The sequence below is a fragment of the Haplochromis burtoni genome, unplaced genomic scaffold (genome assembly GCF_018398535.1).
Source record: "Haplochromis burtoni strain Fernald_Lab_line unplaced genomic scaffold, NCSU_Asbu1 Contig_120, whole genome shotgun sequence".
Taxonomy (NCBI): Eukaryota; Metazoa; Chordata; class Actinopteri; order Cichliformes; family Cichlidae; genus Haplochromis; species Haplochromis burtoni.
The window spans coordinates 1,073,650-1,101,286 of record NW_024582481.1 but is presented as its reverse complement, the minus strand read 5'-3'; the positions used below and the strand labels follow the sequence as shown (position 1 = coordinate 1,101,286).

General features: G+C 38.3%; 3 protein-coding genes across 9 annotated transcripts in view; 2 read left to right on the top strand and 1 right to left on the bottom strand.

Annotated features, from left to right (window-relative positions):
- The window catches only part of tax1bp1b (Tax1 (human T-cell leukemia virus type I) binding protein 1b), a 17,421-nt gene extending 16,228 nt beyond the window's left edge, over window positions 1-1,193 (top strand). The window contains exon 18 of the mRNA XM_014337613.2: window positions 158-1,193. Within this exon, the coding sequence (XP_014193099.1) occupies window positions 158-356 (199 nt within the window). The 3' untranslated portion in view covers window positions 357-1,193. The remainder of the gene's footprint in view (window positions 1-157) is intronic.
- Window positions 413-20,403, bottom strand: jazf1b (JAZF zinc finger 1b). The gene is made up of 5 exons (XM_005934750.3): window positions 20,142-20,403; window positions 7,394-7,466; window positions 6,553-6,749; window positions 5,268-5,437; window positions 413-3,763 (listed from the first exon to the last, which is right to left on the bottom strand). The coding sequence occupies exons 1-5, from the start codon at window positions 20,254-20,256 to the stop codon at window positions 3,587-3,589; spliced, it is 732 nt and encodes a 243-aa protein (XP_005934812.1). The 5' UTR covers window positions 20,257-20,403; the 3' UTR covers window positions 413-3,586.
- A 5,972-nt stretch (window positions 20,404-26,375) lies between these two features.
- creb5b (cAMP responsive element binding protein 5b) overlaps window positions 26,376-27,637 on the top strand; it is a 35,048-nt gene continuing 33,786 nt past the window's right edge. For 2 of the 7 annotated variants that reach the window (XM_005934753.3, XM_042223815.1), the window contains exon 1: window positions 26,398-26,532. In XM_005934753.3, coding sequence (XP_005934815.1) covers window positions 26,503-26,532 — 30 coding nt within the window. In that variant the 5' untranslated portion in view covers window positions 26,398-26,502. Of the gene's footprint in view, window positions 26,533-27,637 lie in introns of all 7 variants that reach the window. The other 5 variants (XM_005934751.3, XM_014337611.2, XM_005934754.1 and 2 more) reach the window with 4 other exon arrangements.

Below are 27,637 nucleotides of genomic sequence, written 5' to 3'. Positions count from 1 at the left end.
CCCCCCCCATTAGATGAAGCGCAGGCCACCCACGTTGCATCAGACGGATGCTCTTTATTAGCCGTGCTCCTGTTTTGCCCACGTCTTTGCTTGACTGCTTATTAACGTGAGCTTTCTCTCCCCTCTTTCTCTTCTGCCATCCACTTCCCACGCGCAGCATGGACATGAAACGATGTCCCCTCTGTGAGGTCATCTTCCCACCCAACTATGACCAGAGTAAGTTTGAGGAGCACGTGGAGAGCCACTGGAAAATCTGCCCTATGTGCAGCGAGCAGTTCCCGCTGGACTGCGACCAGAAAGTGTTTGAGAATCACGTGCTTACTCACTTCGACAGCCACCCGCTAAACTTCGACTAGATAAACAGAAAATCAGCACATCCAGTCTGCTTACTTCCTGTCAACCACTCACAACACTTTTCTTTTTTTTTTTTTTGCATGTAATGGTGTGAAGATCCTCTCTTTAGGACTATACTGAATTTTGCTTCTTTTTTTTCTTTTTTTTTTTTACTTCACCTTAGAGAAATACTTGGAGCTGATTTAACATTTAAAAATGAAAATGATTCAGTGACATGGCAGGGCTACCAAATTTGTTTTCACACCATTTTCTTTCTTTTAAGGTGGAAGGTTTCATTTAATTTGGATTTTAAGGATACTTTTGGGGGATAAGACTGTTGTACGCATATATACGGACTTTAAACGGACAGATCTGTTAGTCCACACGATGTAATGAATCAGGGAAAGAGATAAGTGTTTACCAAACTTACATTTCAAACATGCAGCCAAATCTGCCCCCTTACACTGTACAAGTCATTTAGTCAGTCTTTACAGACAGCAACCTTGGTGCACTATATGCAGTCAGGGAGAACTCTTCAGTGATTATATCCATACATGATTATACAGTATATGCTCAGATCATCTATTTTAGAATAATTAAAGCCAACAATATTGTGACAGCCTTGATAATTTATGTACGACTTTTAGGTTTCCTTTTCTTTGAGTTTGAATTATTTAATTGTGTCTGAATCTTTAAGAACTTTCATATCATCAGCTAATCGCTGCATGCCGAGCTTCTGTTGACCTTCCTTTTGTTCTTTTCTTTTACAGTAATAACTTATTTCATTCATAGAAATGTTTCATTAGTTTAGTGAGTTCCATGTATCTAAAACGAATTAATAAAATCTGTCTAAAACTGAATTGTGTCCAAAGAGTTAATAATGCAAACGTCAGAAGAGCAGAGAAACCTTTATTGTAAAGTAACAAACGTTTACATGAAGCAGCTTCAAGAAGAAATACAGTACGTCACCACCTCTGGTTTTACCGTTTCAGATATACACTTCCATACTTTTTTTTTTTTTTTTAAACTTCAGAAATATATGAAAATATAATTTAATGCACTTGACACTAGACAATACATTCACTGTACACTATATCAAAGAGTTGTCTCCATACTGGCAGTTCAGTTTTGCCATGATTCCTATTTGGACTTTAGTTCCTTAACACAAACACCAAGCTGTGAAAATAACCTAGTGGCTCAGATTTGAGAATTTCACGCTCGGTTTTCAATTACTTTAATTATTAAGTCTTTACAAATGGCTAACACATTTTTATGGCACAAACTAAGAGCTGCATGTGTTCCCTCGCAGCCTAAGAGCAGGACTATGAGAATGCAAATGTGCTGAATATACTGACACTAGTTCCTCTTTTCCCATTATCCATGACAGACAGCTAGTTTTGTGAGACCTGAGACCTGTACTATGAAACAGGATTTGGGCTTATCCAGGAAAAATCTGCTAAACCTGGGTTATCAACTCAATAAGGAGGTTCACTTCTTAGCAACGTACATCGCCATGTTGACTTATCACATACACCTAACCTGTATTTGAGATAATAATCCAACAGGTACGAAATCTAACCAATCAGTTCTGTGGAAAATGGCATTCCCATTCTTGGAAGATTTGAGGTTTTTCTTGATCACGTCAAGAAATGCAATTTCATAGAAGCACTTTTCTTATATTCCGGTTATTCTTTTAAAGAAACAATATATAATCCTAAAAGGGGAACCCATTTGTACTTTGCATATAGGCTAAGCCTTTTTTTATTTATGGTAAACTATTAGATTGTCCTGTGTGTTAAGTATAAAGCTGATACTGATAAGTTTTCCAACTTGCAGGGTCAGCATTCTTGTTAGTTTTCTTTCATAGCTTCAATAAAAGTGCTTTTTCAGTCATTTTCAAAAAAGTACTTAAAGCTCAAACACATCCATACAGCACTTATATACTATAGTGCTTTTTGTTACTACACATACTCACAGCTGTGCTGCTTTTCAGTTTGTATCATGTCTTTAATTTTAGAAAAATATAAAAAGCTTCCTTTTTAATATCAATCTGTTGCCACAAGACCTGTCCATGTTTCTGATTGGTCAGATGCTACCAACGCCATCCCACAGCTACTAAGCTGAAAGCCACCTCTGCCTGATTACCTTATCTGGGTTCACTTATGGCGTAGATATTGTGGGTATGGTGAACCTGCTTCATAACTCAGGCCTCAGGCAGTCAGTGAATAGTAAACAGAGTGGGCTGACTGCCTGTGTTCAGCAGCTTTGAAAATAAAGTTATTTTGGAATGGTTTACATTTCAAGGCAACTGCTGTTATTACAGAAATCTTACAATACTGAAAAAAATGAAATGATTGATGTACATCTTTCCTTGGAGCAATGTAGAACGTGCAACTCTACACTCACTGTATATACACTAGAAACAAGATGTTGGTAAAAATGCTAATTTATTTGGCAACTTTTATAAAAGTGCTTCAATCCCTTACTGTAAATAAGCATGGAAAACTGCTTACGTCTTCAGGGAAGCTGTCAGGAACATGAGGAACAATGACAGCTTAAATACTATCAGAACACTTGGGCAGGATTATGATGCTGAAATGTTAGCAAAGAAAAGAAAAAAAATCACCTGAGAACATTCTTTTGGTGCTCACACACATGTTTAAAGTAAAACTTATCAAAAATGTTTTGAATTCTTGTGATATGAAAGGAACAGTAACTACAATAAGTCCAACAAATGATCAGTAACATTAAGCCTATTAGAGATTGCCAAATAATGCTTTTATGCTGGATTTCATGCTATAAAACATTATATAAAACACTGAATTTGTCTCAGTCACATTTTAGCCTAAAAAAAAGAAACTGTTTAATGTGACAAATGCATGGTATGATTGCTTCCTTTCTCAACAATTATCCCAATCTTTTCTCTCCTTCCCTTTAAACCAGAATGCCCAGCAGTACATGTAAGGCTACTTGTGACCTGGGCTAACACATGCCTTCACCATCTGTCAAATGCTAAATAAATAAATGATAGTTTAAATGTGCAAAATGCAAAAATGTGAACAAAATAAAGATTCAACATTCTGAATAAAAGATATGAAAGAACAATAATATGTTTATACCATGCAATAGTGTGTAGTGTAGTAAAATACAACGAGAGGGGAAGAAAAGGGGGAGACAGCTGCTGCTGGTGATGGTGGTCTGTTGATGGTTGCTGACATAGCCTGAAGGCAAGTGCTGGTACCTCACTCAGGCTCTACTGCTGCAACTTGCGGATCATGTCAGTAGAGATGGGTGGGTGGAAGTTGATTGTGTGGTGGCGGAGACCCTGAGATGTTTTGTAGCTCTTCCCACAACGACACTTAAAGGGTTTGCGCACCCTTATCTGAGTTCGGTGGCCGTTCTTGGCATGATACTTAATTCCGTTTACATTCTGTAATGGAACAAGGAAATGAAAGAGCCACCACTTTAGACACGCACCAACCAAAGACACAACAAAATAACCTTGAAGCTATTGTAATTCAACCAGTCAGAGGACCAGGATTCTCTCTCTGCGAATGGAAGATGTGTAGAGTTAGTTCACATCTGCATTGACTCTCAAGGACTCTGACTCTGGGTTAGTTGATGTATTTTAAAATATTAAAATTAATATTATAGAGTTGTCCTTGTTAGTGGAAAGACTGTTATTTAGTGCAGATATACATATTCCTTTTTTTCAAAAGGTGATTAGTTTATTTATAGTAGTCTGTGACTTATGGAGGAAACTGGTTGTGTTCTCCCCTGCATAGATTACAAAACCAAAGCAATGCAAAGTGTTTTTACTTGGAAATAATCACGTTAAGCCAAAACTCTTCACTGACACATTTCTGGTGCATATAAAGCAGATGATTATGCTTATGATCATTTAATAGGAGACGCTCAGAACAGAAAGGGGAGAGCTGGAGGAGGAGAGCTATTGATTTTTAAATTCTGGTGTGCACTGCTTGGAGAAAAGAATATTGACACATAAAACTATACGTATGTGCGTCTGATTAGCCAGTCCAAAAGTATGAGCATAAAAGTATAGTTATATTAGGTTCCAATTGTCAGAATTGTTAGAAGGTCAGATTTCAGAACATCGCTGCAGAAATTAGCTGGCTTGGCTCTAAACCTTTGTTTCCTTTTATCCAAAGGTCTGAAGGCTGAGGAACAGATTGTTTCCCAGAACTGTGGCCTCCATCACAGTCCTTCCTGCCCCGCAAAAATCACAAATTCTGAAAATTATAGGCACCTACAGATATAGTTATATACCCATCTTCATTCTTAGAGACCGGTACTTTAAAATCATGGTCATACCAAAATGAAAAAGGCAAGGGATATTATGATTGATCTAAAATATAGTATATATAGTGTAGGGTTAGGGTAGGGTAGTCTATAGCGTAGCATTAAAGGAATTCACAGACTTGGGTATATCTATGATATTTACCAGTCAACATCTGAATGTAGGACAAGATGTTTTCTTGTTTCAAATCTATCTTGTTTTACTGCTAAACAGATGCCTAAGGCTGCCTGCTACCTCAGACTAAGTCATCGCCTATAACCCTGTCATTCACGTCAGCAATGCAATTTTCTCAGGCTGCACATAATTTATTCCAACCACACACACCAGATGTGGATGGAAAATGCTATAAAAACTCCACATCTCTGAAGTGGACTAGATGTATGCATTTCTGTTGTTGTAATGCTCAACTAAGAACCAATTTTCCATTGTCAACAGCAGGGAATCGGCTGGATTTATTTTGAAAGTAAATAAAATCACATCTCTCACACTTAATACAATGCAAATATGTCCGGTTTTCATTTGGTCTCTCTGGTCATGATAAAGATATTTCACACCGTTTTATTATGTTTACAACAGGCATCCTAATAAGATTTAAGAGACCACGAATGAAACTTACCTTATATCTCTTTTTACATCCTGGAACTGGGCATGCAAAAGGCTTTTCATCTCCTCCGTTCATGTACATGGAACTGAGGATGGACTCTGAGCTGATGGCGCTTTCTGTGGTCCATGACTCATCACTGTCAGACTCCTCAAACTCTACATCCTCTTCGTCACACTCACTTCCTGTTAGAGGGTGAAAGATTTAAAGTCAAATAGCAAACGCCTGAGGGCATCTTCACCAGGATTATATTACACAAACCTGCTTCCAAGAAGCTTTGTTTTATGCATATTTTCTATGACGATGAAACCCTGGCCTCTGAGCTTTCAGCCCGACCAACGTGGACCCTTCACAGCATGTGTTCAAGGATAGCATTCCCACAATCTTGACTTCATTTGTTGCAAGTTTTTGGAAAGACTGAAATATGCAAATTGTGGGAAAGAATTTAGGCATTTCATTGAGGTCTTAGGTCAACACGCTGCTATTGTTTTATTAATTCATTAAAGATGCCATTCCAGAAAAACGCATACTTCACAAAAAGAAGACAGAAGTACGTGGGAAAACGCTGCAAAAAAATGAAAGATTTTTTTATATAGTGACAGCCGAGGCAATAAAACACTGCAGCTATAGTGCCTGAACAGGCAAATACAAACTAAACAGACTCAAAGTGGCTGCTTGCTTGTAATTAAGCTCAATGAGGAAGACTGCTGCGGAGGCCACACTGGAGACTGGAATTACCAGCACCAACTCAGCCCGAGTCAGGGAACATTTCTCCCAGGGAATTGATCAAAGTCAGCAAAACTCTCTGATCGTGGGACTTCCCGATCCTGAAAGGACTTCTTTTAGTAGAATAGTTCTTTCAGCAGGATGTAGCAAAAAGACAAAGCCCACAGACTGTGTGAGGTTTGTTCTTGGTAGTGTTGCATGTGGATAACTTAATTCAACAAAAACAAAAACTGTCAATCACAGAAAAATATTTTTTGTTATTCAACCTGTGTTTTTTAGCTGATTTACTTACAGGATAATTCATTTAGATGATACTAAAAACAGAAACTTTGGCTTTAACATGGATATTAAACAGAGAGATACATATAATAAATATTAGGTGTTAACAGTAAACTATTAGATTTCCTTATAATAAAGACTCAGCACAAGGATCAACACCAGGAATGACAAACTGTAGTAACCAATCATTTAACTGTAGCTTCAGTTAGAAAAATACATGAATGTTAAGCATCTGGAAATACACATCCTATCCTGGAAACCTAATTAGATGAACTAGTGTGTTGATTATGGTTACCTGTAGGTGTGCTGCTACGGAAAGAAGAAGAAGGGGTGATGGGTGGGGTGACTGGAGGGGTGAGGTTTCCACTGGCGTGGCGGGGTGGTGTGGAAACATTGCTACGTGACAGATTGCCTGTAAGAGACAGAGACAACTTGGGCTGCACCTTCTTCTTCAGGGCCTCGTGTTCTCGCCTTGCAGCATCTGTCATGAACCTGGCGTTGTGAGGTATAAAACTTGTAAGGGTTTGCAAACTTTTTGGATGGAAAAAAAGAGCATCATCTCATTCAGACTACAATCTAGTGTACTGTAGGTTTGGTACTGCTTAAGAAAAAAAAAATCAGTGGCTGCATTTCCCTTTGGGCTTTATGATTGACAGTAAAGTCGTCAGCAAATGTGCACCATAAAACCAAAATGTTAATATAGACACTGTTAAAGCAAATGTGGAATTAACAAATTAGGTGATAGCCACATCAAGATGTGTTTGTGTGAGCAGGGAGACAGAGGCAGACCTTCTTGTACAATGGTTTGCTGCATAAGGCTCTTAAAACGACTGCACAAGCAGCATATCAAAGACAACCAGGATGAACGCAGTGCAATAAAACACCCAACTGCCAAATACTGTAGCAATTCATTTAAGCAATCCACCAGATGACGTTTTTTAGATTGTTGGTAGAACCTCAAAGGAGTACAGCACAAACTTTTCTAGTTAAATCTTTTCAGGCAAACCACTAATAATATTCATCTTATGATTTTGTCAGATTTTAGTAAATTAAAGTCACTTTACTGAAAACTGAGTTACTGCATTACTAAGTTAACCTTCAGTGGGGTTATTTCAAAAGAAAACTTGTTTCTTTACCTGTTGATATAGCTAAGAGCAACATATGTTGGCTGCTGCTGCTCCTGCTTCTCCAGGAGACATGGGTCTGTATCTGGGAAGACAAGATAGACATAAAGGCAGAAATTTAGCCACAAAATATACCAGTGAACAATGGCACAATTCTTCAATTTTACATTAAAGTTTGTCATATTTTCATGCCAAAGTTATTTTATTTTTTGTTATCCATTTATTACCTTAAGACAACTGTTGAACTGAATTGAATTACTTATACATTTTGGTCCTTAATTACTTTTCAGGGTCCCTACACTCCAAACAGTTTCATATAACAAAAAAAAAAAAAAAGAATGAAAATAAAATATGTATAACTAATAGATAATATATCTGGTTATATAATAACTATTATATGAAATTACATAAAGCAAGTTGCCATATAATAACTTCAGAAGTATTACAGCAAACAAACTACATTCAAATATTCATACCTATACCCAATACATAAACTAAATACAATAGAAAACATTTTAAGCTATACAGTCAAAAACTAAAGACAACTTTAAGCTGTTTTAAATGTAATCCATTACATCATTTTACAGAACAGCTGTTGTATGATCATGGTGACAAAAACATAGGTAGGTATTCCAGAGAGAAGACCGCATCAGGGCACTACATTATCTCTCGTCAGAATACAAGAAGAACGAATCACCAATTACATGCGAGGCTAGCATCATCAAGCTTCATATGAGCTTTTGTGATTCATACGACCAACCCGGTACAGCTCTAAAGTAATAAACATTTCACATTTTAAAACAAAAATGAATTTGTGTCAATGCACCATAAGGCAGAATGGTGTTTTTGACCTAAATAAGGATAGCCAGTTCTCCCTCCAATGCAGTCTTGGTGTCACAGAGAGGATGAAGCACACAAAAGTATGCATTATCCACCTAGAACTAGCCTCTCAACCAAAAAAAAAAAACCCAAACAAACCCAAAACAAAACAAAAAACCCCAACAACCTCAAAACTATCTCAATTATTTTCAGTGATATGCCAGGCTGTGTTGGATGCACTGTTGTGTTCCATGTTTGTGGCAAAGTACTTTTTCTACCCAGACAGGCAGGCACAGAGGAAAGGTGCGGCTATGTGGGAACTTATGCTGACTTTAGTGATTTTTAAAGGGGTGTTTTTAGAAGCCAGCTTTATTGTGCATGTTGACACAGTGGAAATATAATCAGGAAGCGTTTTGGCAACAAAAATGAAAAGGAAAAAATAGAGCAGCTAGTAAATATGGAGGGCTTTAGATTTAGAGAAGTATCCTTTTCGAAACTTTGGCACCAGATAACGTTAACATGACAAACGGCTATGTAAGTCATCTGTAATCTACTCTGTGTCATACTAACACATATATGAATAAATTAAGGGTCTTTGCGGTCTTGAAAAAGGTTAGTCAGTGTGCACCTTGGCAGTGCGCTTTGATCAAGAGTTCCAGGTATTAATTTGTGTGGAAGAATTCGATAGGATGTGTTGTCAAGAAAAGGATGTGGGCTCAGCTCTGAAAATATTTTGTAGAACTACTCAAAAGCAAGGTATTGTGCAATGCACATCATTATTGTTTTAAAGATGATGTAATGATTATCAAGAAAACTGATGCTGGAGAAGATCCATAAACTGATGTTAGCTTCTAACCCAGCTTCTCGTGTCCTTTGAAAGACGTCTACAAAGTTCATGTCATATCTGCTTAACGCTAGAAAAAAAAAAAAACAATGTCCAGACTGTCAATTTAGTTTTATCTATACAGCACCAAATCACAATAACAATCAAGGTGCTCTATATTGTAAGGTAAAGATCCTACAATATTAGAAAGAAACCCGAACAATCGCACAACCCCAGGAGTAAGCACTTGGAAACAGCGGGAAGGAAAAACCTCAGACAGAACCAAATTTAGACATGAAAACCCAGAGCAAAAAGAGACAAGACAAGAATGGGAGAAAGAACCAGAGTTTAATAGTTACTGGTAATTAAATGCAGTGATGTATAAATACACGGAGTTAAAACAGTGAAGAAAAAAAACAAACCACTCATACATGTATCACTGGAAGCCCCCAAGCAGCCCGAACCCATTGGATCATAGCCAAGGGATGGCTTAGGGTCACCTGATCCACCACCCAACTATACGCTTTATCAAAAAGCAAAGTTTTAAGCCTAATCTGAAAATTAATGAGGCTGTTTATCTCCCAAATCACAACTGGGATATGGCTACATAGTAAAGGGGCCTAATAATAAATTACAACAGTGTAGCCTAGAAGTGTTACATTCATGAATAAATGTATGAGGCATCAGTAATATTGCACAAATGAATGGAGGCTGTCCTACATTTTTGTTTAATGTAATCATTAAATATTTCTCACAGTACTGGAGGTCAAAGCAATCCCATTTAAAGTAAATATCTGGTTACACACCAAATTTCGAAGATTTGTAGGACCAGGTACACAAACTTAAGCTTTTTCTGAATTTAAAAGCAGGAAATTAGAGATAATCCAGGCCTTTATGTCATTAAAGCTATAGTTTAACTAAATTTGTATCATCTGGCTTCATAGATAATTAAAGCTAGGTATCACCTGCATAGCAATGAAAATATATGCAGTGTTTTCTAATAGTATTGTCTAAGGAAAGCATGGACAATGTAAAAAGTATTGGTCCCAGCAAAGAACCCTGTGGAACTCCATGACTAACCTGTGTGAGGACTCCCTATTACCCTGCACAAATTAAAATCTGTCAGATATAATTTAAACCACTGCATTGTTGTTTTTTTAAATAACAATTTTGTGTTCTAATCTCTGTAGTAAGATTTTGTGGTCAACAGGATCAAACACTGCACCTCAAATATAACCAGACAATAACAGAGATGAGCCCACTGTCAGAGGCAGTAAGAAGATCATTTGTAACATTCACTATTTCCATTTCTGTGCTATGACGCACTCTAAATCCTGACTTAAAATCTTCAAAAAGAAAAAAAACAAAACATTTCTTTGCAAGTAATCATTTGACTACTTCTTCAAAAATTTTAGAAATAAAAAAGAAGGTAAGAAATTGGCCTATATAGCTAAGACAGCTGAATCAAAAAAGGGCTTTTAAGTAAAGGTTTATTTATTCATCATATTTAAAACTGGAGCATTAATTAATGGTATATGTTTTTGAGTAGAATTGAGGGGTCTAAAGGCATTTCGATGGTTTAGAGGAACACATTATTGAAGTTAACTCAGAAAACTCAGAAAAACAAAAAATTGAAGACAAAGACTAAATAAATGTTAGCAGTTTTGAAAGTGACTATACTTAATGGCACATCTGTGGGGCGGCTGTGAATATTTTTTCTCTAATAGTTAAAATTTTGTTCTGTTCTACAACACTGTTTTATATAAAATATAGAACAAGACTGCTCAGGAGCCTTCTGTTTTAAATTTCCATTGCAGTTTTTAAAAAAGCTGCTCTGCAGACGCCACATTGCTTACACATGACCACACTTGACACATACTGTGTTTTCCCATGCTGTGCTCCAGACATTCATCTTGCTCAGTGGTGCTAAATGTACAACAATAGCCAATCTCCACACCCTGAGGTGAAGCAGGGCTGACTTCAAACACTCTTCCCACTGCTGTCCATGTGGGCAAAGAGAAGATGCCCCATAAAACAACAGTTTCTACCACTTACCAACTAAACCTCCATGTCCACCTCTGTGAAAGACTGCTACCCCCATGTGGTTAAAACTATTACTCATTTTGCCTATGTGCTTATTTGTACACTTACACTTAAACACTTACACCTAAGGCCATTTCCAACACTGAATTTTAAATTATGGTTTTGTAAGGTACAAATACTAAAGTGCTGCTTTAACAAGCTATGTGTATTGAGTAACAAAAAATAATGCTAATCATACTGATAATTGCCAATTTCTATTTGATATAATATAAAAAAAAAATACTAAGGCATTGATATGAAACACATGGTAAAGATGCAATTAAAGTTCTTGGTTAAAGGAGTAAGCAACACCTTTTTCATGCTGTAATAAAAATCTTGAGTCATGCTCATTTATTGCTTCCACTGCCTTGGGATTTTACTCCTGTTTGCATCTTTCTTTGTTTAGTGTTTTCTCCGAGTTCGAATACAATTCTCCTGGACAGAAAGACCTAGAGGGTCAAAGAAGAACTTGTTAGGTTTAGGGGCTCTCTTTCCCTTTTAGGTGACCATGTTGTCTTCTAAATATACCTGCTATTTATAAAACTGCAAGGCTGGAGTTGAATACCACACATCTCCACTTTTCAGTAGTGGATGCTGGTACCATATGTTTGCAGACTGGTCATATTCTAACTTTTGTTCAAACACACTGATTAGAAGTTCCACCTAATACATCAGACTTTTGATGTATAAGAGAAATATAGGTTAAGCTAAATGTAGAAAAAATCCAAATGAGAGAGATTTAAATTATGCAGACACAATTGCTCATAAAGACATGGACACCTCACACAACGCTCTAAATTTTTATCAGTGAAACCCAAACCACATTTAAGCAATATAAATATAAAAAAATATAATCAACAAGGCATCAGTCAGTCTTAATTTAAAGTCACCATAGGCGTCAGAAGGCAAAGAGCTTTGTGCAGTTAGTTTGTACAGCCAAATATCTAGTAAATTGTGGCAGAGTGTTATGATAGATAGAGCAGGTCAAATCTCAGCACCTAAGGCAGAAGGTTTCTTTCAAGGCCTCAGTCGTAAGCAAGTGTTTCATTAACAGTGGATTTATCCCCAGCGAGAAGGATAGCACACCTCTCTTTACTCTCCAGCCAAAGTCATGGAAACATAGAGTAGGAAAGACACATTCATTACGACACTATTCCCATGCCAAAAGCACAGGACTGTGCATATACTACTGTAGGGACTTTTCTGAGCTGTGGGTAATGGCATGTGTCTGTGAGAGAGTGCACAAGAAATCCCTACTAAAATCCCTAATGAGTTTCAAGCAAAGGAATGGCGGTCTGCTCATGCAGCAGTGGATCGGTCTGTCCCTGCACGCTGTAAATCACACACACCTCAGGTAGGACCAGAGAGGAGGCCAGCAGGGGCCAGCTCCCCACAGCCTCCGCTATTCTTTTGGGGCCACCAGCAGTCAAGCACCAGGACGAAGGCGCCTCAAATAGAGATGGGAACCCCTCTAATCAGACTACACAGGTGGTCCACTTTGGTGGCCAGTTATTAGAAGCCTTCTGGGAAACAAAAAAAAAGGGGATTTATTCACCATCGCTACTTCTAGAGGCAAAGAAGCACAAGCTCCTTCATGGTCAAGGGGGAAATAAAGACAAATCAGACTTAAAACATTTAATATGTAATTTTATTTCTGATTTCCACTGACATTTTATCAAAATATTTCAAAATATGTATTAGTTTAAACCACTTTCTGCTCTGCAATCCAAAACTTCCCACACAAGTTGTGGTTTTCAGCAAATTCCCTTTTCCCCCCACAAACAACACACAGTTCACAAAGAAAAGTTTTCATTTAGCAACATGCAAGAAAAAAAAAACTGGATACAATGACAAACGCTGTTAATTTTTGTAGTAATGTTATTTAAAAATAAATAAATAAATAAATAAATAAATTAATTAATTAATTTAAAAAAAAATTATTGGACCTAAACTCTTTTCCAAAAGAGCACTGAACTTTCATCTAGGAGTTTGTCTTGGCAGTTTTTTTAAGCATTTCTTAAGACTTTAAAGTATTTCAATTAAGAGGTCTAGCCTTGACATGATGCACAATCATTTACATTTTGGTATAAACCACTTAATTAATTTATGTGACACTTGTGTATGAGAGTGAATCCTGACTGAATTAGTGGTTTCAGTGTATCTCTGGACCACTAAGACATTCTGTGAAAGGAAACCTAGAGACTATCACACAACAAACCTTCCTGGGGCAAGGGGAAGTGACGCCTGCTATTCTCCCCTAACACCCTTCACGACGCACACACACACACACACACACACACACACACACACACACACACACAGAGAGCTCTCTCTCATTTCCACCAGTGTCTAGCTCTCCACCCTCATGGCCAAATGCACTGCAGGGTAGAGCAGAGTGGTGAGCATTATGGTGACATGTTTATGGTGGCTCTGAGCAGCAGGGAACATTACCAGGAGTGGTGGCACAGGTAATTCATTACAATGTGACCTCGAAGGAGGAAATGAAACAGAGTCAATCTCCATGTGTACAAGCTGCCTTTGTGGCTTACTGAAAAAACATGGCAGGGTTAAAATAATCCATTATCGATGTGTTTAATTCAGACAGAACCTCATGTGCTTTCACAAAGATGTGTTTTCACAAACACATACCAAAACATACAATAATTATTTCTTATGGCCATTTACTAATTTTGATCCATCTGGAGAATACATTCTTAATGAATTAATTATTTCCCAGGTGTATCAAATAATAAAAAATATGAGTTTCGTAATGTTTTCTGACAAACAGTCCCAAAAATACTGAGCTTACAGTAAAACATGGCAAAGCAACAAATCGTTAAAAATAACTAATATTTTTAGTTTTTGTTTAAAAAAATGACTTCAGATTGATTTTCTGTTACTCTGATAATAAATAAACCATTCCAGCACGGTGTGCCAGGAATAATTATTTTTAAATTTGAGTCTGAATTTAACTTTGCAGCTGTTTCGTTTATAAACTTGTGTTTTCGGAAGGCTAAAGAAGTCCTGTGCATAGCAAAGCAATGTGCGACAAGTAACCAGGAAACAACTTTAGGTCAAACTTGGGTGTTACAGATAAAATCACTAAAATAATAGACTCCAGCAAAAATATCACGTTGACTACGCATGTTGTGTAATGTCAACATAGGCTGTACATTATCTCCTGTGTGAAACCTTTTTATGAAGTATGTTGCAGTCACCGCACAGGAACAGAAGCAGCAGTGTCGGGGGTTGGGGAAATGTAATTAGGCTCACCAGGTGCACAGATCAGGGAACTAGTTGCCGTTTCCCAAATTTATTACTTCCGCGCAGATTATGAGGGTGCAGAGCAAAATCTACCAAACGAGCCTCCAGTGAGGACTGGCAACAAGCAGACTCATTGTTATCGTGTATGGACACTACAGGCCATCTACCCAGCAACACATACACACACACACACACTAAAAGGTTTAAATAACACGATTGCCACTTTCTTTTGGTCTACAGTGACCTGGTTGCTCAGTGAGAAAGTAAACATTTCAGCGAATAGGTGGGTACAGTTTTTATACCACACAAGAATATCAAGTTCACAGGAGCTCTTTCAGGCTTAAGCCAGCACGCATTACAGTCAGAATTCAAACTTTCCTCGTCCTGATTAGCATGTGCCGATTTTGCTCACAAAGGCCCAAGAGGACAGCCTGACTCTCATTATTAACTTAAAACTCAAAATATAGTTTAATTCACAATGGGGTTAAAAAACCCCCAAAAAAAACAAACCCACTACCTTGAGTTTATACTTCATCTGGGCTGATAATCTATATTTTCATTGCAGCTAACAAAAAAGCAATAAGTTTCAATATTCTCTTGATAAATGACCCTAGCTAGACTCTTCGATCAGGCTAGAATGTGAAAAATATGTAGAGTTGTTAAAATGAACTGACTAACTTCTGGCCTATAATACCCATCTAAAAAGACAGCAACCAACAGCAAAGGAGCGCCATCTTTTGTTCACACACCCAACCAGCAGGCTGGCTAGCAGTGGACAAGAATGTGTTCTTGTTTTCCAGGCGCCTAATTATAATGGAGAATGTTCTTTAAGCAGCAGGCCACCAGATGAGGAGGAAGACATGCCAAATCAAGCACTCGCTCTGTAATTATGCTTCACAGGCACTTGGCACAACGCGCAAGATTTCTCACTTCTCAGAGTGAGCACAGGCCAGCAGACAAAGGAGGGGGGCAGCAAAGTTTTTCCACTTTGAGCCAACTAATTGCTTCATTATTCCCCAATAAGTCATTTGGAAGACTTTTTTTTCTTAGGCTAACACCTTGGACACATGCACAGCACATAGTCAGAGAGCGGAGGATATTAAAGCCAGTCAGGCAACAAACAAGAACAACAGAGACAGCTGAGCCCTGTCAGCTTCAATAGCAAGAGTCTGAAATATTACATTAGGGAACAGATGTAGTTCCCCACAGTTTGACGATCACACGTTCAAATCGTGAGGATTGGAATTCACTTTCTTGACTAGCCTTTGTTAAAAAGACATAAATGCCTTAGCACTTATCAAAAAAAATGCAGTATTCATAACATTTTAATATAAAAACGTGACAAGCAAGGATTAGATCGAAATGAAAAACCACAGGGCACTCTTCATGGGGTGGAATTTCTATGCTTTGTCCTCCTTTTTGATTTTAATGGGGACCATAGTTTACAAAATGAGTGTCATATTGTATTAGATAAGATGTGAAACTAGTGACTGAGATCAAAAACTAATTAGGAAAATGTTTACTTAGGGCAGGGGTCCCCAATCTCAGTCCACGAGGGCCGGTGTCCCTGCAGGTTTTAGATCTCACCCTGGGTCAATACACCTGAATCACATGATTAGCTCATTGCCAGGCCTCTGGAGAACTTCAAGACATGTTGAGAAGGTAATTTATCCATTTAAATCAGCTGTGATGGATCAAGGAAACATCTAAAATCTGCAGGGACTCGTGGACTGAGATTGGGGACCCCTGACTTAGGGTATACGCATGGAGGCCATAGGCATGGAGGCCATGAACTACTGCATTTGGTTCACTTTTTGGATCCAGTAGCTACAGAATTTACAGTTGAGGTCAGAAATCTGGATACGCTCATCAAGACTGATGCTTAATAACTTCTCGTTAGTGATTGTGATTGACAACTGGCAGTTTCTCTTTAACAATGTAAAAATGATTAGTTTGACACACTCATTAAGCAATAATCTGAGCAATGGGAAAGTCCAAGGAACTCAGCGTTGTAGGGTTACACAAGTCGGGAAGGTCTCTTGGAGCCATTTCTAAACAACTGCCCATCATAATTTCAAACAACTTCATACAGAGTTGCAACGTTACAGACATTCTGTACTTCAGTAGAAGTACAAACACTACTGTTAAAAAATACTCCAGTAAAAGTTGAAGTACTGATTCAATTTCTTTACTCAGGTAAAAGTCAAAAAGTAGAGACTCAAAATAAGAAAGCAAAAAAATAATTCTTTGGAGGATATTTCTGGTTTTGCGCAAAGATAACCGAATTTTTTTTATTGTAATTATGCTCAGCTTGAACCTGAAGAAAAAGAAGAGACGTAAAAAAAAAAAATCTCTGATTTCTGTTGCCTACATTGTAGAGGGTAACACAATAATTTCTATTGAAAGCTCCAGTAGATTTTCTTAGTGTACATGCTGTGATCAGCTGACCTGCTGCCCACTATGGATTTACACAACTGAATTTAACAAGAAGTCAGCAGATGTTTCACAGCTGACACTACACTGTTTATGCTGTCTTTATATTAGTCAGTATAAAGTTGATATAAGGGTAGAATTCAGCGAATGAATCTAAGCATCATCAGCTTAACTTCAAATTCATCTCTGCTTCACTTGATGTTGATGGTCTAGCTCAGTTTGTTTAGCAGCAAATTTCACAATATGAAAAAAAACATAATGTCAGATGTACAGACCCAATATCTGATTTAAAAACATTAGGACTTTTCCAGTTTATCAAATCCCACTGAGCAATCCTTACCTTTAAATCTAACCTCTCTTCTTCCTCTCATGTCCTGTCTTTCTTATCTTTCTCCATCTCTGAGTGAAGTTAGCTCTCTTCCTTTTCTCTCCCTGTGAAATACAGCAGCTGGACCTTTAGCTAGCAACACACTGTGAGACAAACTGCACAAAAACAGTTTGTGTGTTTGCTGATGTTTGCTGAGCTGATAGAAATGACCTGACAGTTAAAAAAAAGTAACTCCCTTTATGCTCGCTCCCCTTCTGTAGCACTAGCTAGATGCCGAAGTACCTCAACTTATGGACACCTGCAGTAATTTGATGTTGTGGCAAAAAACAAACAAAGAAACCACTGTCCCATGTTTAACCTTTGACTATGGCACATGTCATCTCTTTTTATGTCACATCCTCTGATGATTAATAAATGCAGGCTCGCAATGACAAAACAATAACTCCCCCCAAATGTGTTAAAGCAAAAGTAACAAGCCTGTTATGAAAATGTAAGAAGAAAGTGCAGATATTTGTTTAAAAATTGTGGGGAGTAAAAGTAAAATGTTTTCAGAAAAAACTACTCAAGCAAAGTAGAGATACCTGAAAATTGTACTTAAGTACACTAACAAAGTACTTTACTTGTTACTTCCCACCTCTGACCACATGCAGCTACAAGTTATTCGGATGTGACATCTCTTTGCCAAGGGCTGGAAGAAGACCCAAACTGTCACCAACAGATGAGAGGACACTGGTGAGGATGCTCAGCAACAACCTAGAAATTACCAAGGCTCAAGTCTGCCATGAACTGGAAATCACTGGAACACCAGCGTCACTGTCCACAGTGAAGCAATGTTTGCATCACCATGGACTGACAGGATGCCAAACAAGAAATAAGCCCCTAGTCCAAAATAGACACTTTCAAGCTCAACTGAGATTATAACTGCCCACACAGGCAAACCAAATTCTAGAGAAAAGTTTTATGATCAGATGACAAAAACGTTGAGCTATTTAACCACAATGTCAAGAGGTATGTTTTCATGATGTGTTTATAGGAGTAAAGGGTGAGGCTTTCAAACCTAAGAAAACTGTCAAGCATGGTGATGGTAGCATCATGTTTTGGGGCTGTTTCGCTGCCAGGTATGTTGCACAAAGTCAATGGAATAATGAAGCAAGAAGAGTACCTTCAAGTTTTTCACCTTTACCTCCACCACACATCAACAGCTAGACGGGTGAAACTTGGACAAAACTGGGTTTTCCAACATGACAGTGATCCCAAACACACATCAAAACATGGTTTTGAAATGGAAAAAGGAGGCTAACATTAAACTTCTGGAAAGTCCCAACCTCAACCCAACTGAATATTTGGAGACTGTGCTTAGCTGGGTCCCAATCAATGTAACTGAACTCTATAAATTCTGCCAGGAAGAGTGGCCAAATATTCAACCAGAATTATGCCAAAAGCTTGTTGATGGCAACTAAAAGCATCTGGTTGAGGTGTAACTTGCTAAGTGAAATTTAACCAAATATTAGTCAAGTGTATGGATATATTTGAACCTGTGTGGATTTGAGAAAATCCAACATAAAGTCAAACTTGTGCACCCAATTCTTATTTTGTAAAATTATTAGACATGCACACTGCACAAGCGTTCCACCCTGAAAAAGAACAGATTAAAGAAATCGCTCAGAACTCATGTTCATGATGAGTGTATGTAGACTTTAGACCATAGCTGCATATTCAGTCTATAGTTGTTTCCCTTTTATTCTAAAAGAGGGATTTTTTTTCACTTCATTTGCATATAAAGGTTAATTTAAATTGGTTTACAATCTTTACCTACTTAAATTCAAATGCATTACACTGCACTAATTTAAGATAACTAATGAAGTATCCCTCTGCAGAAAAAATGTAATCAGTTAATTTCAATTCATTAACAAAAGCAACTTATATTAAGATTAACTATGTGCCAGCCGAACTCATTTAGATAAACTCCCCAAGAGGCTATAAAACAGCAATCAGAAAAAAAAAAATGATGAACAGGCTAATAAAATAAATATTTCCACAGCCCCATCTATAATTGCTTCCCAATCTCCACCCACAGGCAGTGGCTATTATTGTCTTTCTCAGCATGAACTAGAGGCGGCGCCATTAAATGATAATCTTTTGGGGTGGGAGGCAGCATCTGTGTTGCTAGCCTGCAGTAGACAAACACCCATGTGGAATAGCATAGGTTTAGATTTGGACATTGTAGAATAACACCGGTTTTCTAACTTTTTCTTGCACTTGTCTTATGAAGCCAAATTATGGAAATTTACCAAGCAATACAGTTCTCAGTTTCCAGCCAATTTCCCCAAATTTTAGATTTGGGGCATTGTATATCTACAAAACAAAGAATACAACTTGTAAAAACAAACAAACAAACAAAAAAACCCACACACATTAAATAATAGATAACTCCAAGGTGCTTTGAACTAAGACGGATAATAAAAACGCTGGTAGTTTGGATAATATCTGGATTGTTGAACAATATTGGTTAGATAATATATTTCCACGAGTGTGTGTGTGTGTGTGTGTGTGTTTTTCATACTATTGTTCTCTTTTGAAGGGCCAATACCCAGACGTAGTATTTTTTTCCTATGTCAGCTGGCGAAATGATATGCAATGTATATTTTTATATAGCCCAGTTAACTACGTTGTCAGGCGGACTGAAACAAGCTGCTGACTCTAAGTTGACTCACGACGTTTCCAGCTACGCTCGCGGGCCTGGCGCTGCATTAACTAATTGCACGCGCGACCCGGGCGCATATAGTAACTTCAAGTTTGTGTTTCTTCGATGTTGCAGCAGTAAAATAACACAGTGACACAGCTTTGAAAGAGAAAAGAAGAGGGGAAACATCAATTGCCGCCACACCTAGCAACAGGGTTGTCAGGACGCAGGAAGTAACTTGCTAGGTTGCTAATTAGCCACGTATGCTAAGCTGCAAACCGGGGCCATGGCCATTGCAGGCTGGGGCTCGGTACTTATCAGTTCTTACCGATGTGGTTATCCTCGATGTGGACGATGAGCTCGGACAGCGAGTCGAAGTGAAGTCCGCAGCCCCCGAACCTGCAAGCGTTGGAAAAGAAGGAAGCAGCGGCGATGCCTGTCATGGTCGCTGCAGCATTAGAAATGAGGGCAAGCGGCGGGGAAACAGCGGGGCGGACAGCGGTGGAAACAGCTGGAGCTCGCGCTGGCAGCAGGCTGACTTCTCTCAGCTGCGTCAAACCAGCTGGAGACACTTAATGACACCGGAAGTGAGGCTGTTTGACTTTCATTAAAAAAGCCAAACAATTTTTCTAAATTGCCTCTAGTTATACAGTTCGTATCTGAAGTGAGTCCTTATGGCACGCCTGCAGTGAAGGGATGGCAATATATTAGATGAAAATTAAACTTGGCAACATAGGATACATTGTTAGAGTTTAGGGTCGTACAGGATATTAAATGAGAATTGAAATAGACCTCATCTTAAAGTTTATAAACATTTTCGTATTCCTTTTAAAAGACGTAATCATTTTTTTAAAATATAATTTTGATTATTTTAAATAAAAATACACAATGTTGTTGCCATTGTTATGCCAAGAGCCTAAATATACATTTCGAAACGTCATCTTTTGGGCTGTCTAGCTACATTAATCACTTATTTTAAAAATTAAAAGTTAGTTTATAATTACGTGAACTGTTGGTCAAATTTGAATTATCAAGTAAAACAGCAGATGAGTAAACGTTAAATGACAATTATCTAATAACAAAAGTGCGATTTTACACACACACACACACACACACACACACACACACACACACACACACACACACACACACACACACACACACACACAAACTGCATTCCTAGAAACTGTGTAGTACGGTAGTTGGCTATATAGTTCTTGTAATGCTTTGTAGGAAGTTGCTTTTTGAACAGTTTGCCTAATTTAACGCATGGAGTTTGCACACTTGGCTTGACTAATTAATAGACATCGTCACTGCAAATATTTTTCCTTATATTGACTTATTTGTATGCCTTTTCTTTCAGTTTTCAAATTACCTTTAATTAAGTGCCAGGTAGGATGTGCGTCACTTCAACAAACTAAGTGTCTGCCTTCACCGGAATCGTATTCTAACTGACTGATGCTTGTTACATTTGCAATTATGTGCAAATATTTTGTAGTAAATGTGGTTAATTAATAAGTCGTGCTGTGAATTCCACTTTGGAGCAACAAGTAGCTTAAGAGCATCTAATGGCCACAGAGCGGCAGTATTGGCCAGTGAATAGAGGTACCGGTAAGTCATGTTCAGGGGATTAAAGGTCTCCCAGGACTATCTGTAACTCAGCCAACAGTATAGTCCTACAAGAGGTTTCATCCTTCCTAAGGGTTTTATTTTTATATGTTCTTTTTTCTACTATCAACAGCACTTCACATGCCTTGTTCTGCAAAGTGATTTTATTTTCTGAGGTAGTCTGAGGTAGAGACAGGCTGGAATTAAGTGCATGCTGCCATTTTTCATTGTTCATTAATGCATAAAATCAATTTGAAAATGTGCACAGGTTCTGAATAACTACAGCATGTGTACGCTACATTTAATTAAATTACTTGTCAGAGTAACAGATCTGAAACATTTTGTGTCTTGTCATTAATCTAATCTGGAGCTGGTTTTCTTTCTCCCCCCCCCATTTGACTGTTTTCAGGAGAACAGAGTGACTGATGCAACAACTTGTAAGAGAGAAACACGGGTCTCTACAATGTATATGTGACAATATGCAACAAATGTTCCTTTTTAAAGAGGCAAAAAAGTGAGTGGAAGAATTCTTTAGTTACTTTTTTTGCATCCATGGACTGTGTGGTAACTTTGAGTCTGTGCCTGATGAATGTGTAATGGGTCGTAACTGGGCTCATCCAAATTTCAGACCAGTGATGGTAAAACTTTTTTCTTTTCCAGTTATGCATGAGAACACTGTGGGATATTACTATGAAAGCATTACATCACTCACAGCTTCTTGTTTGAGGAAACTGATGGGTTTCTTTTAAAAATCTTGGCATGGCTTATCCTCTGTTATTTATTGAAGTTTTTGCTTGATGGGTAAGGCTTCACCTAATCATTACTCTTAAGTTTAGAGATGAGGTAATAGATATGTTTGGGATTCTTTGGGCTTAGGATGTACTGAATAGACTGTTCAACCTCACTGTGGAAACACATGCAGGCAAAGTCACGTTTAATAGCTGCTCGTAAGTGACCAAACCCTTCTGTTCTCTGGGAACTGCCCAGCAAGTTTGAGTCAACCAATAAGATAATTTCCTCACTCCTACACTCTACAGTAAAGAAAGGGCACCTCAGTCCTTCTGGCTTCATTTTTGCATGGAGTGGAGACTTATTTCAAACAGCTGAAAGTGAAAACACCTCCCTAGGGACTTTATTTCTAACTCAAATCATCAGTGTGTTTATTTAAGTGATTTGTAATAGGACAGCGGGTCCCGCAAGCCAATATAAATCATATAGGGATGACTAACACAATGGAAATACCACTCACAACATATTATCCATGCAGTGTTGTAATGTAATCTAAAGGTGTTATGATTGTGTTATTGTTAGCCTCGCCATATAACATTTAAAAATTGTCATTGTTAAAAATGTTATTAATAATCCCCTTTAAGTAACACAGAAGACAAGTTCATATATCATTAGACTGATAAACTTTCTCGCAAGTGCTGTGCAAAAAGATTATCCTACACAATTACAAATCTCCATAGCTTTCACTCAGGCACCACCATTTATCATCCACCTAATGTAAATGTTATAGGGTCAAGTGTTTGAGCGAGAAAAAGCCACTAAGGTTATCTACTGAGGACCCTCCAGAGTATATATTTTGTTGGACAAGACTCCCAGGGCCATTAGAAAGCTCAGCAGAGATAGTTGACATACCAAGACAGAAATTACTGAGTCTTGACAGTTTCAAACCACTAGCTTCATTTCAGTATTTCAATGATTAATCTGAATGCTGAAATTTGAGTAACTCAGATGTTGCAGTGCACAAAAGTAAATTTACTGGTTAAACAACTGCCTGTAGAGTAAAGGGTTTTCTATCCTTATTTTGAAGTTTAATTGCAAAACATCCCCATAAACCAGTATTGAATTTTTTATTACTGTATTGTTGTTTTGCAATGCAGTGAATTACTGAACATTCTCATTTTTCAAGTAACACAAATATATCTACTTTTTTTCTTTTACAACCCACAGACCTTGACATTGTCAGAGTGTCAACACTGTGATATTCAGTATGTCCTGAGGTTTTCCTCACCACACAGTAGTTCCTGATCTTTAACCACTGAACAGCAAACACTTGGAACGACATTCCCACCAGTTCAGAAGCAATGTCTTTCAATATTTATAGTCAGCTAGGCTGGTATATTTTCCTGGCTTTGTAAAGATATGATTATGTTTTCAAATCAGACAAATTAGTAACTCTACATTATTTATTTATTTATTTTTGACATTCAGACTATATACCAATTTATTCTGTTAAGTAATTAAAAAAAAAATAGAACATTTCTGAAGAAAGTTTGAATCTGTCAACATAACTACTGCTGTGGAAAGCCCAGACTATCTTCTTTCAGATGCCAGTAAAATTGACTTGGCTGCTTAGGTCTTATCTTACATCTTTCCCTCTGCCACAACAGTCATGACTTGCTTGGTCTTAAATATGTGATAAGAGTTCGATGGTGAAGCCTCTGATTGAAACGTAGCGATTTTAAAACAAACACACCACTATGGATGATCTCATCTACAGACTAAAGTGACTGCTTTGATATATTGTTGGTTAAAATCAGAGTTTTAGAAGTTTTTTTTTAACCCAAAATGTAAGGTGAGGATGCACCAGTAGTGCGTGAAAACAAGAAAACACCAGTTGACAAAGACCTACAATCATTTGTTAGTTATATATTTCTATTTTCTATTTTGCTTTTTCTACCCCAAATTTTGGAGAAGTATTTGCTTATATGAGCGGTAACAGATAACTAAATATCTTAGATTTCTGTTGTTGCACAGTTACTAAGAGCTTTATACTAATATCTCTTTGGGCGTAGTCATCTCTGTTTGAGGTATGAAGAGCAGCATTAATCTGGACATCTATTTCCTATAGCTGACTGCTTTGCAAAGTGGAATATTCATTAAAGTGCTTTATATTTTGATGAAAATTGAAAACCTATGAGACGCTTTTGTTATTAGCCTCCTTCACCTTTTGCACCTGCTACAACAAAGCATCATCACTGGTCCTTATCTTCCCAAGGTGATCTTAGCTAGAAGCATTGCACAAAGGCATAATAATAAAAGGTTTAGTATAATATAGATCAAGTCCACTTTAGTGTGGGTCACTGACCCAAACTGTATCGGCTCTTTCCAACCTTAATAGTCTGCTCCTCTGGGAGCATAATGTTTGGATTGGTTGGGAAATATATTGGCAATAAAGAGACAAAAGGATGTCATAAATGTTGATTAAAGCTCTGGTTAAAAGACAAAGGCGGAGAGGCTCTGAGTTATGAGGGCTTTTCAGACTGCGTTATTGTTTCAGTGACAGAGCTCTTAGTGTGTCTAGTGGAGTGGCGAGTGGTAAACATTTCTCAATGTGTGAGGAGTCATTAATCCCTGGAACCGAGGATGGCTTCACTACCAGTGTCTGTGGCCCAAGAAATCACAGCCAGTTGGCACCAGCAGGTCGTGCAGAGCTCCAACATAAATGCTTTGTACTTCAGAGCTGTTTAAATCTCTTCTATGTGCTGTAGCTAAGGCACGCTTTAGAAAGGGCAACAGGCAACACTCTGTGTTTTGCACATTCAGTTCATTTGCCAGTCAAGCTGTTGATGATGCATTGAGTCCTGCCAGGTTATAGTCTCACTGTGAAACATAAGCAAAAAATGAAGCCAGTTTGACGAAAACACGTTTGTGAGGCCCTGACAGTAACGTCAGGGAGTAATACAGTATGCAGATTGTCACTGAGGCTGAATCGTAATTCTGGCAAAAAGTAACTTTCCTGTTTCTGGAGTCATTAGACTTGGTCATGTATGTTTATTATAATTTATTTTGAAGAGATTCCCAGTTTCATAATTACTTTAGGTTCTTTAGGTTTGTAGGTAGAGCTTTCCCAAATTCTACTTGAATTTTTGAATTAGCAAATCCGAGGACCACAAGTCTGAGAAAATTTGTATTCTTGCATGAAAAACACTTCACTCATCATGTCACACAAGCGCACACAAGGTACATTGTAAAGGTCAGTTTCTGCTTGGTTCCTTTTAAAGGGGGACTTTTGTTGTGTTTCCTTGTTTTCTCTCATGTACATAAATATATAATACTGCCATAATCAAAGCTCCTGCGAGAGGAAACAGCCCTAATATAGTCATCCCAGTCATCTAGCCTGATGTTCAAACCTTCTGTTTGCAAGGGGGAGTCAATCAATAGAAAGCTGGCGTAAAGGAAGTGTAGCTTTTAAAAGAGGAGTTAAAACGTCTTGGTTCAGCAGTGGATTTGCTGTGAGGCTGTGGCTAATGTTCAAAGCTACTGAGTCCAAGAATAAAGATATGGAGCTGGAAATCAGCAAATAGTAGAACCTTCTGAGCTACAGCCAGGTGGCAGAGCAGGTCAGCCACTAATCAGAAGGTCGGTGGTTCGATCCCAGGCTGCATGCCAAATATCCTTGGGCAAGATACTAACCCCATGTTTGCCTACTGGTGGTGGTCTTCTAGTCATGCACAGGCCCAGTGGCGCCTGTATCTGGCAGCCTCGCCTCTGTCAGTGAGCCCCAGGGCAACTGTGGCTACAATGTAGCTTGCTATCGCCAGTGTGTGAATGGGTGAATGACTGAATGTAGTGTAAAGCGCTTTGGGGTCCTATGGACTAGAAAAGCGCTATACAAATGCAGGCCATTTACTTGTAGGGAGCTTCTTATTATAAAGTTTCAATTTTGTTGGTCAAAGTTTGCAGGGTCTTGATTATACTTCACGCGTGGGACTGTTTAGCAGGTTTTCCCGTTTATCGCTCTCGCAGTTGACAGATAGAAGCTGCAGCACCGCACGTTTATTTGCACTCATTGCTCTGTACTGGCGCTCCAGCTTTGGACCACACCCACCGAGGGCCAGCGGTGTTCATACATGCCCCTGGGCGTGCATTTGCAAACTCCGCCCCCGCTGGCTCCACCTACCAGCGGACCACAATGATTTAGAAGTTCAGGAATCCCACGTGACGTCACCCAGGGTGACGTTATGCTCTCTAAATAGATCGTATTGTAATCTTTTCTCAGTCCAACGTGGTTTCTTCTGAGAGACTGCTTCACATTTTCTGCACTTGTTTGGTAAGTTGAAAGCCTTGCCACCATGCAGAGGACCGTGCACGCGCCTCTGCAGGTTTGTCATCTTTTTATTTTTATTCTTTTAAAAAGCGATTCTTCTCACTTGTCCTTCTCCCTTTTTCATGCAACAGCTTGTTTTCTCGTTCGCTTCAGCAGTCTTTCTAAAGATGTGATTTTGTTTTATTTCTTTCACCTCCTGGTGTCTGCAGCTTTGTGTCGTGCGAGTTTTGTTTGAGTGAGTGCATTGTCATGTCACTTCGCGCTCCGTGTGTTTGGCCTGTCTCTTACACTGTTGTTGAAGTTGAATCGCGGAGTCAAGTGCCTCTGCAGCTCGGTCTGTCAGGTAGCAGCTAAGGCAAGTCTGCAGAAAATTATCTGAAAGGACAAAAACACGAACATTTTTATTGCAACGGGCGCTTTTCGTTGCACTTCACACCAATTTGGCACGTCTTCTAATTTTTCATTTAGCTCTAAATCTCCGAAGCTGGACCCCTGCATCATTGTCATGCCTGTCCCATCCAGGGATACGCAGAGCAGGCTAATCTTCGGGACTCGTGCGTGCTGCGGTTCACCAATGACTGTCTGGAATATAATGGGCCGGTGGTTACGCTGTTACCCCAGGGTATCCCTGTTTACGTTAAATTTATGTTCCTCTTTTTCTCTTGAACAGCAATGTTCATCAAGATTACGTCATTCTGCAGGCCAGTCGATATTTGATTAAGCGCTAAGATGTTGAGGGTTACTTTGAGTAAGGTTGTGCTGACGGTGCGCACTTTGTGACGGAACGGCTTTTTTAAAAAAAAGAGAAAGATGCTTTAATTATTTGATTGCTCTCCGGCCGCTATCATTATGTTTATGTGACAGCACTATCAATAACACATGTTTCTCGTACACGATTCCACTTATTGTGCCCGAGTTTTTATTCGGTGTCGTAATAACGCCTGTTAAAGTGTTATTTATGCCTGTTGCGACTTTTTTCAGCATTTAATGTAGACTGGGATGGAGTTTCTTTGTATGAAAGCTTTTACAATAATTTGTCTCCTTAAAAATATGTAGCCTATCAGATTGAGTAAAGTTAACTTGCTGGACAATTTTTTTTTTTTTTAAAGCAAAAATACATCATCCAAAAATAGTTCATAATAATTATTAGGATTTACATA

Bases quoted from the DNA above. Each gene is read 5' to 3' on its own strand.
- jazf1b (XM_005934750.3), bottom strand. From the start codon at position 20,256: ATGACAGGCATCGCCGCTGCTTCCTTCTTTTCCAACGCTTGCAGGTTC. The intron at 5,438-6,552 runs GTAACCATAATC...ACCCTCTAACAG, and splicing joins CCGTAGCAGCACACCTACAG to GAAGTGAGTGTGACGAAGAG. The intron at 3,764-5,267 runs GTAAGTTTCATT...GTTCCATTACAG, and splicing joins GATGTAAAAAGAGATATAAG to AATGTAAACGGAATTAAGTA.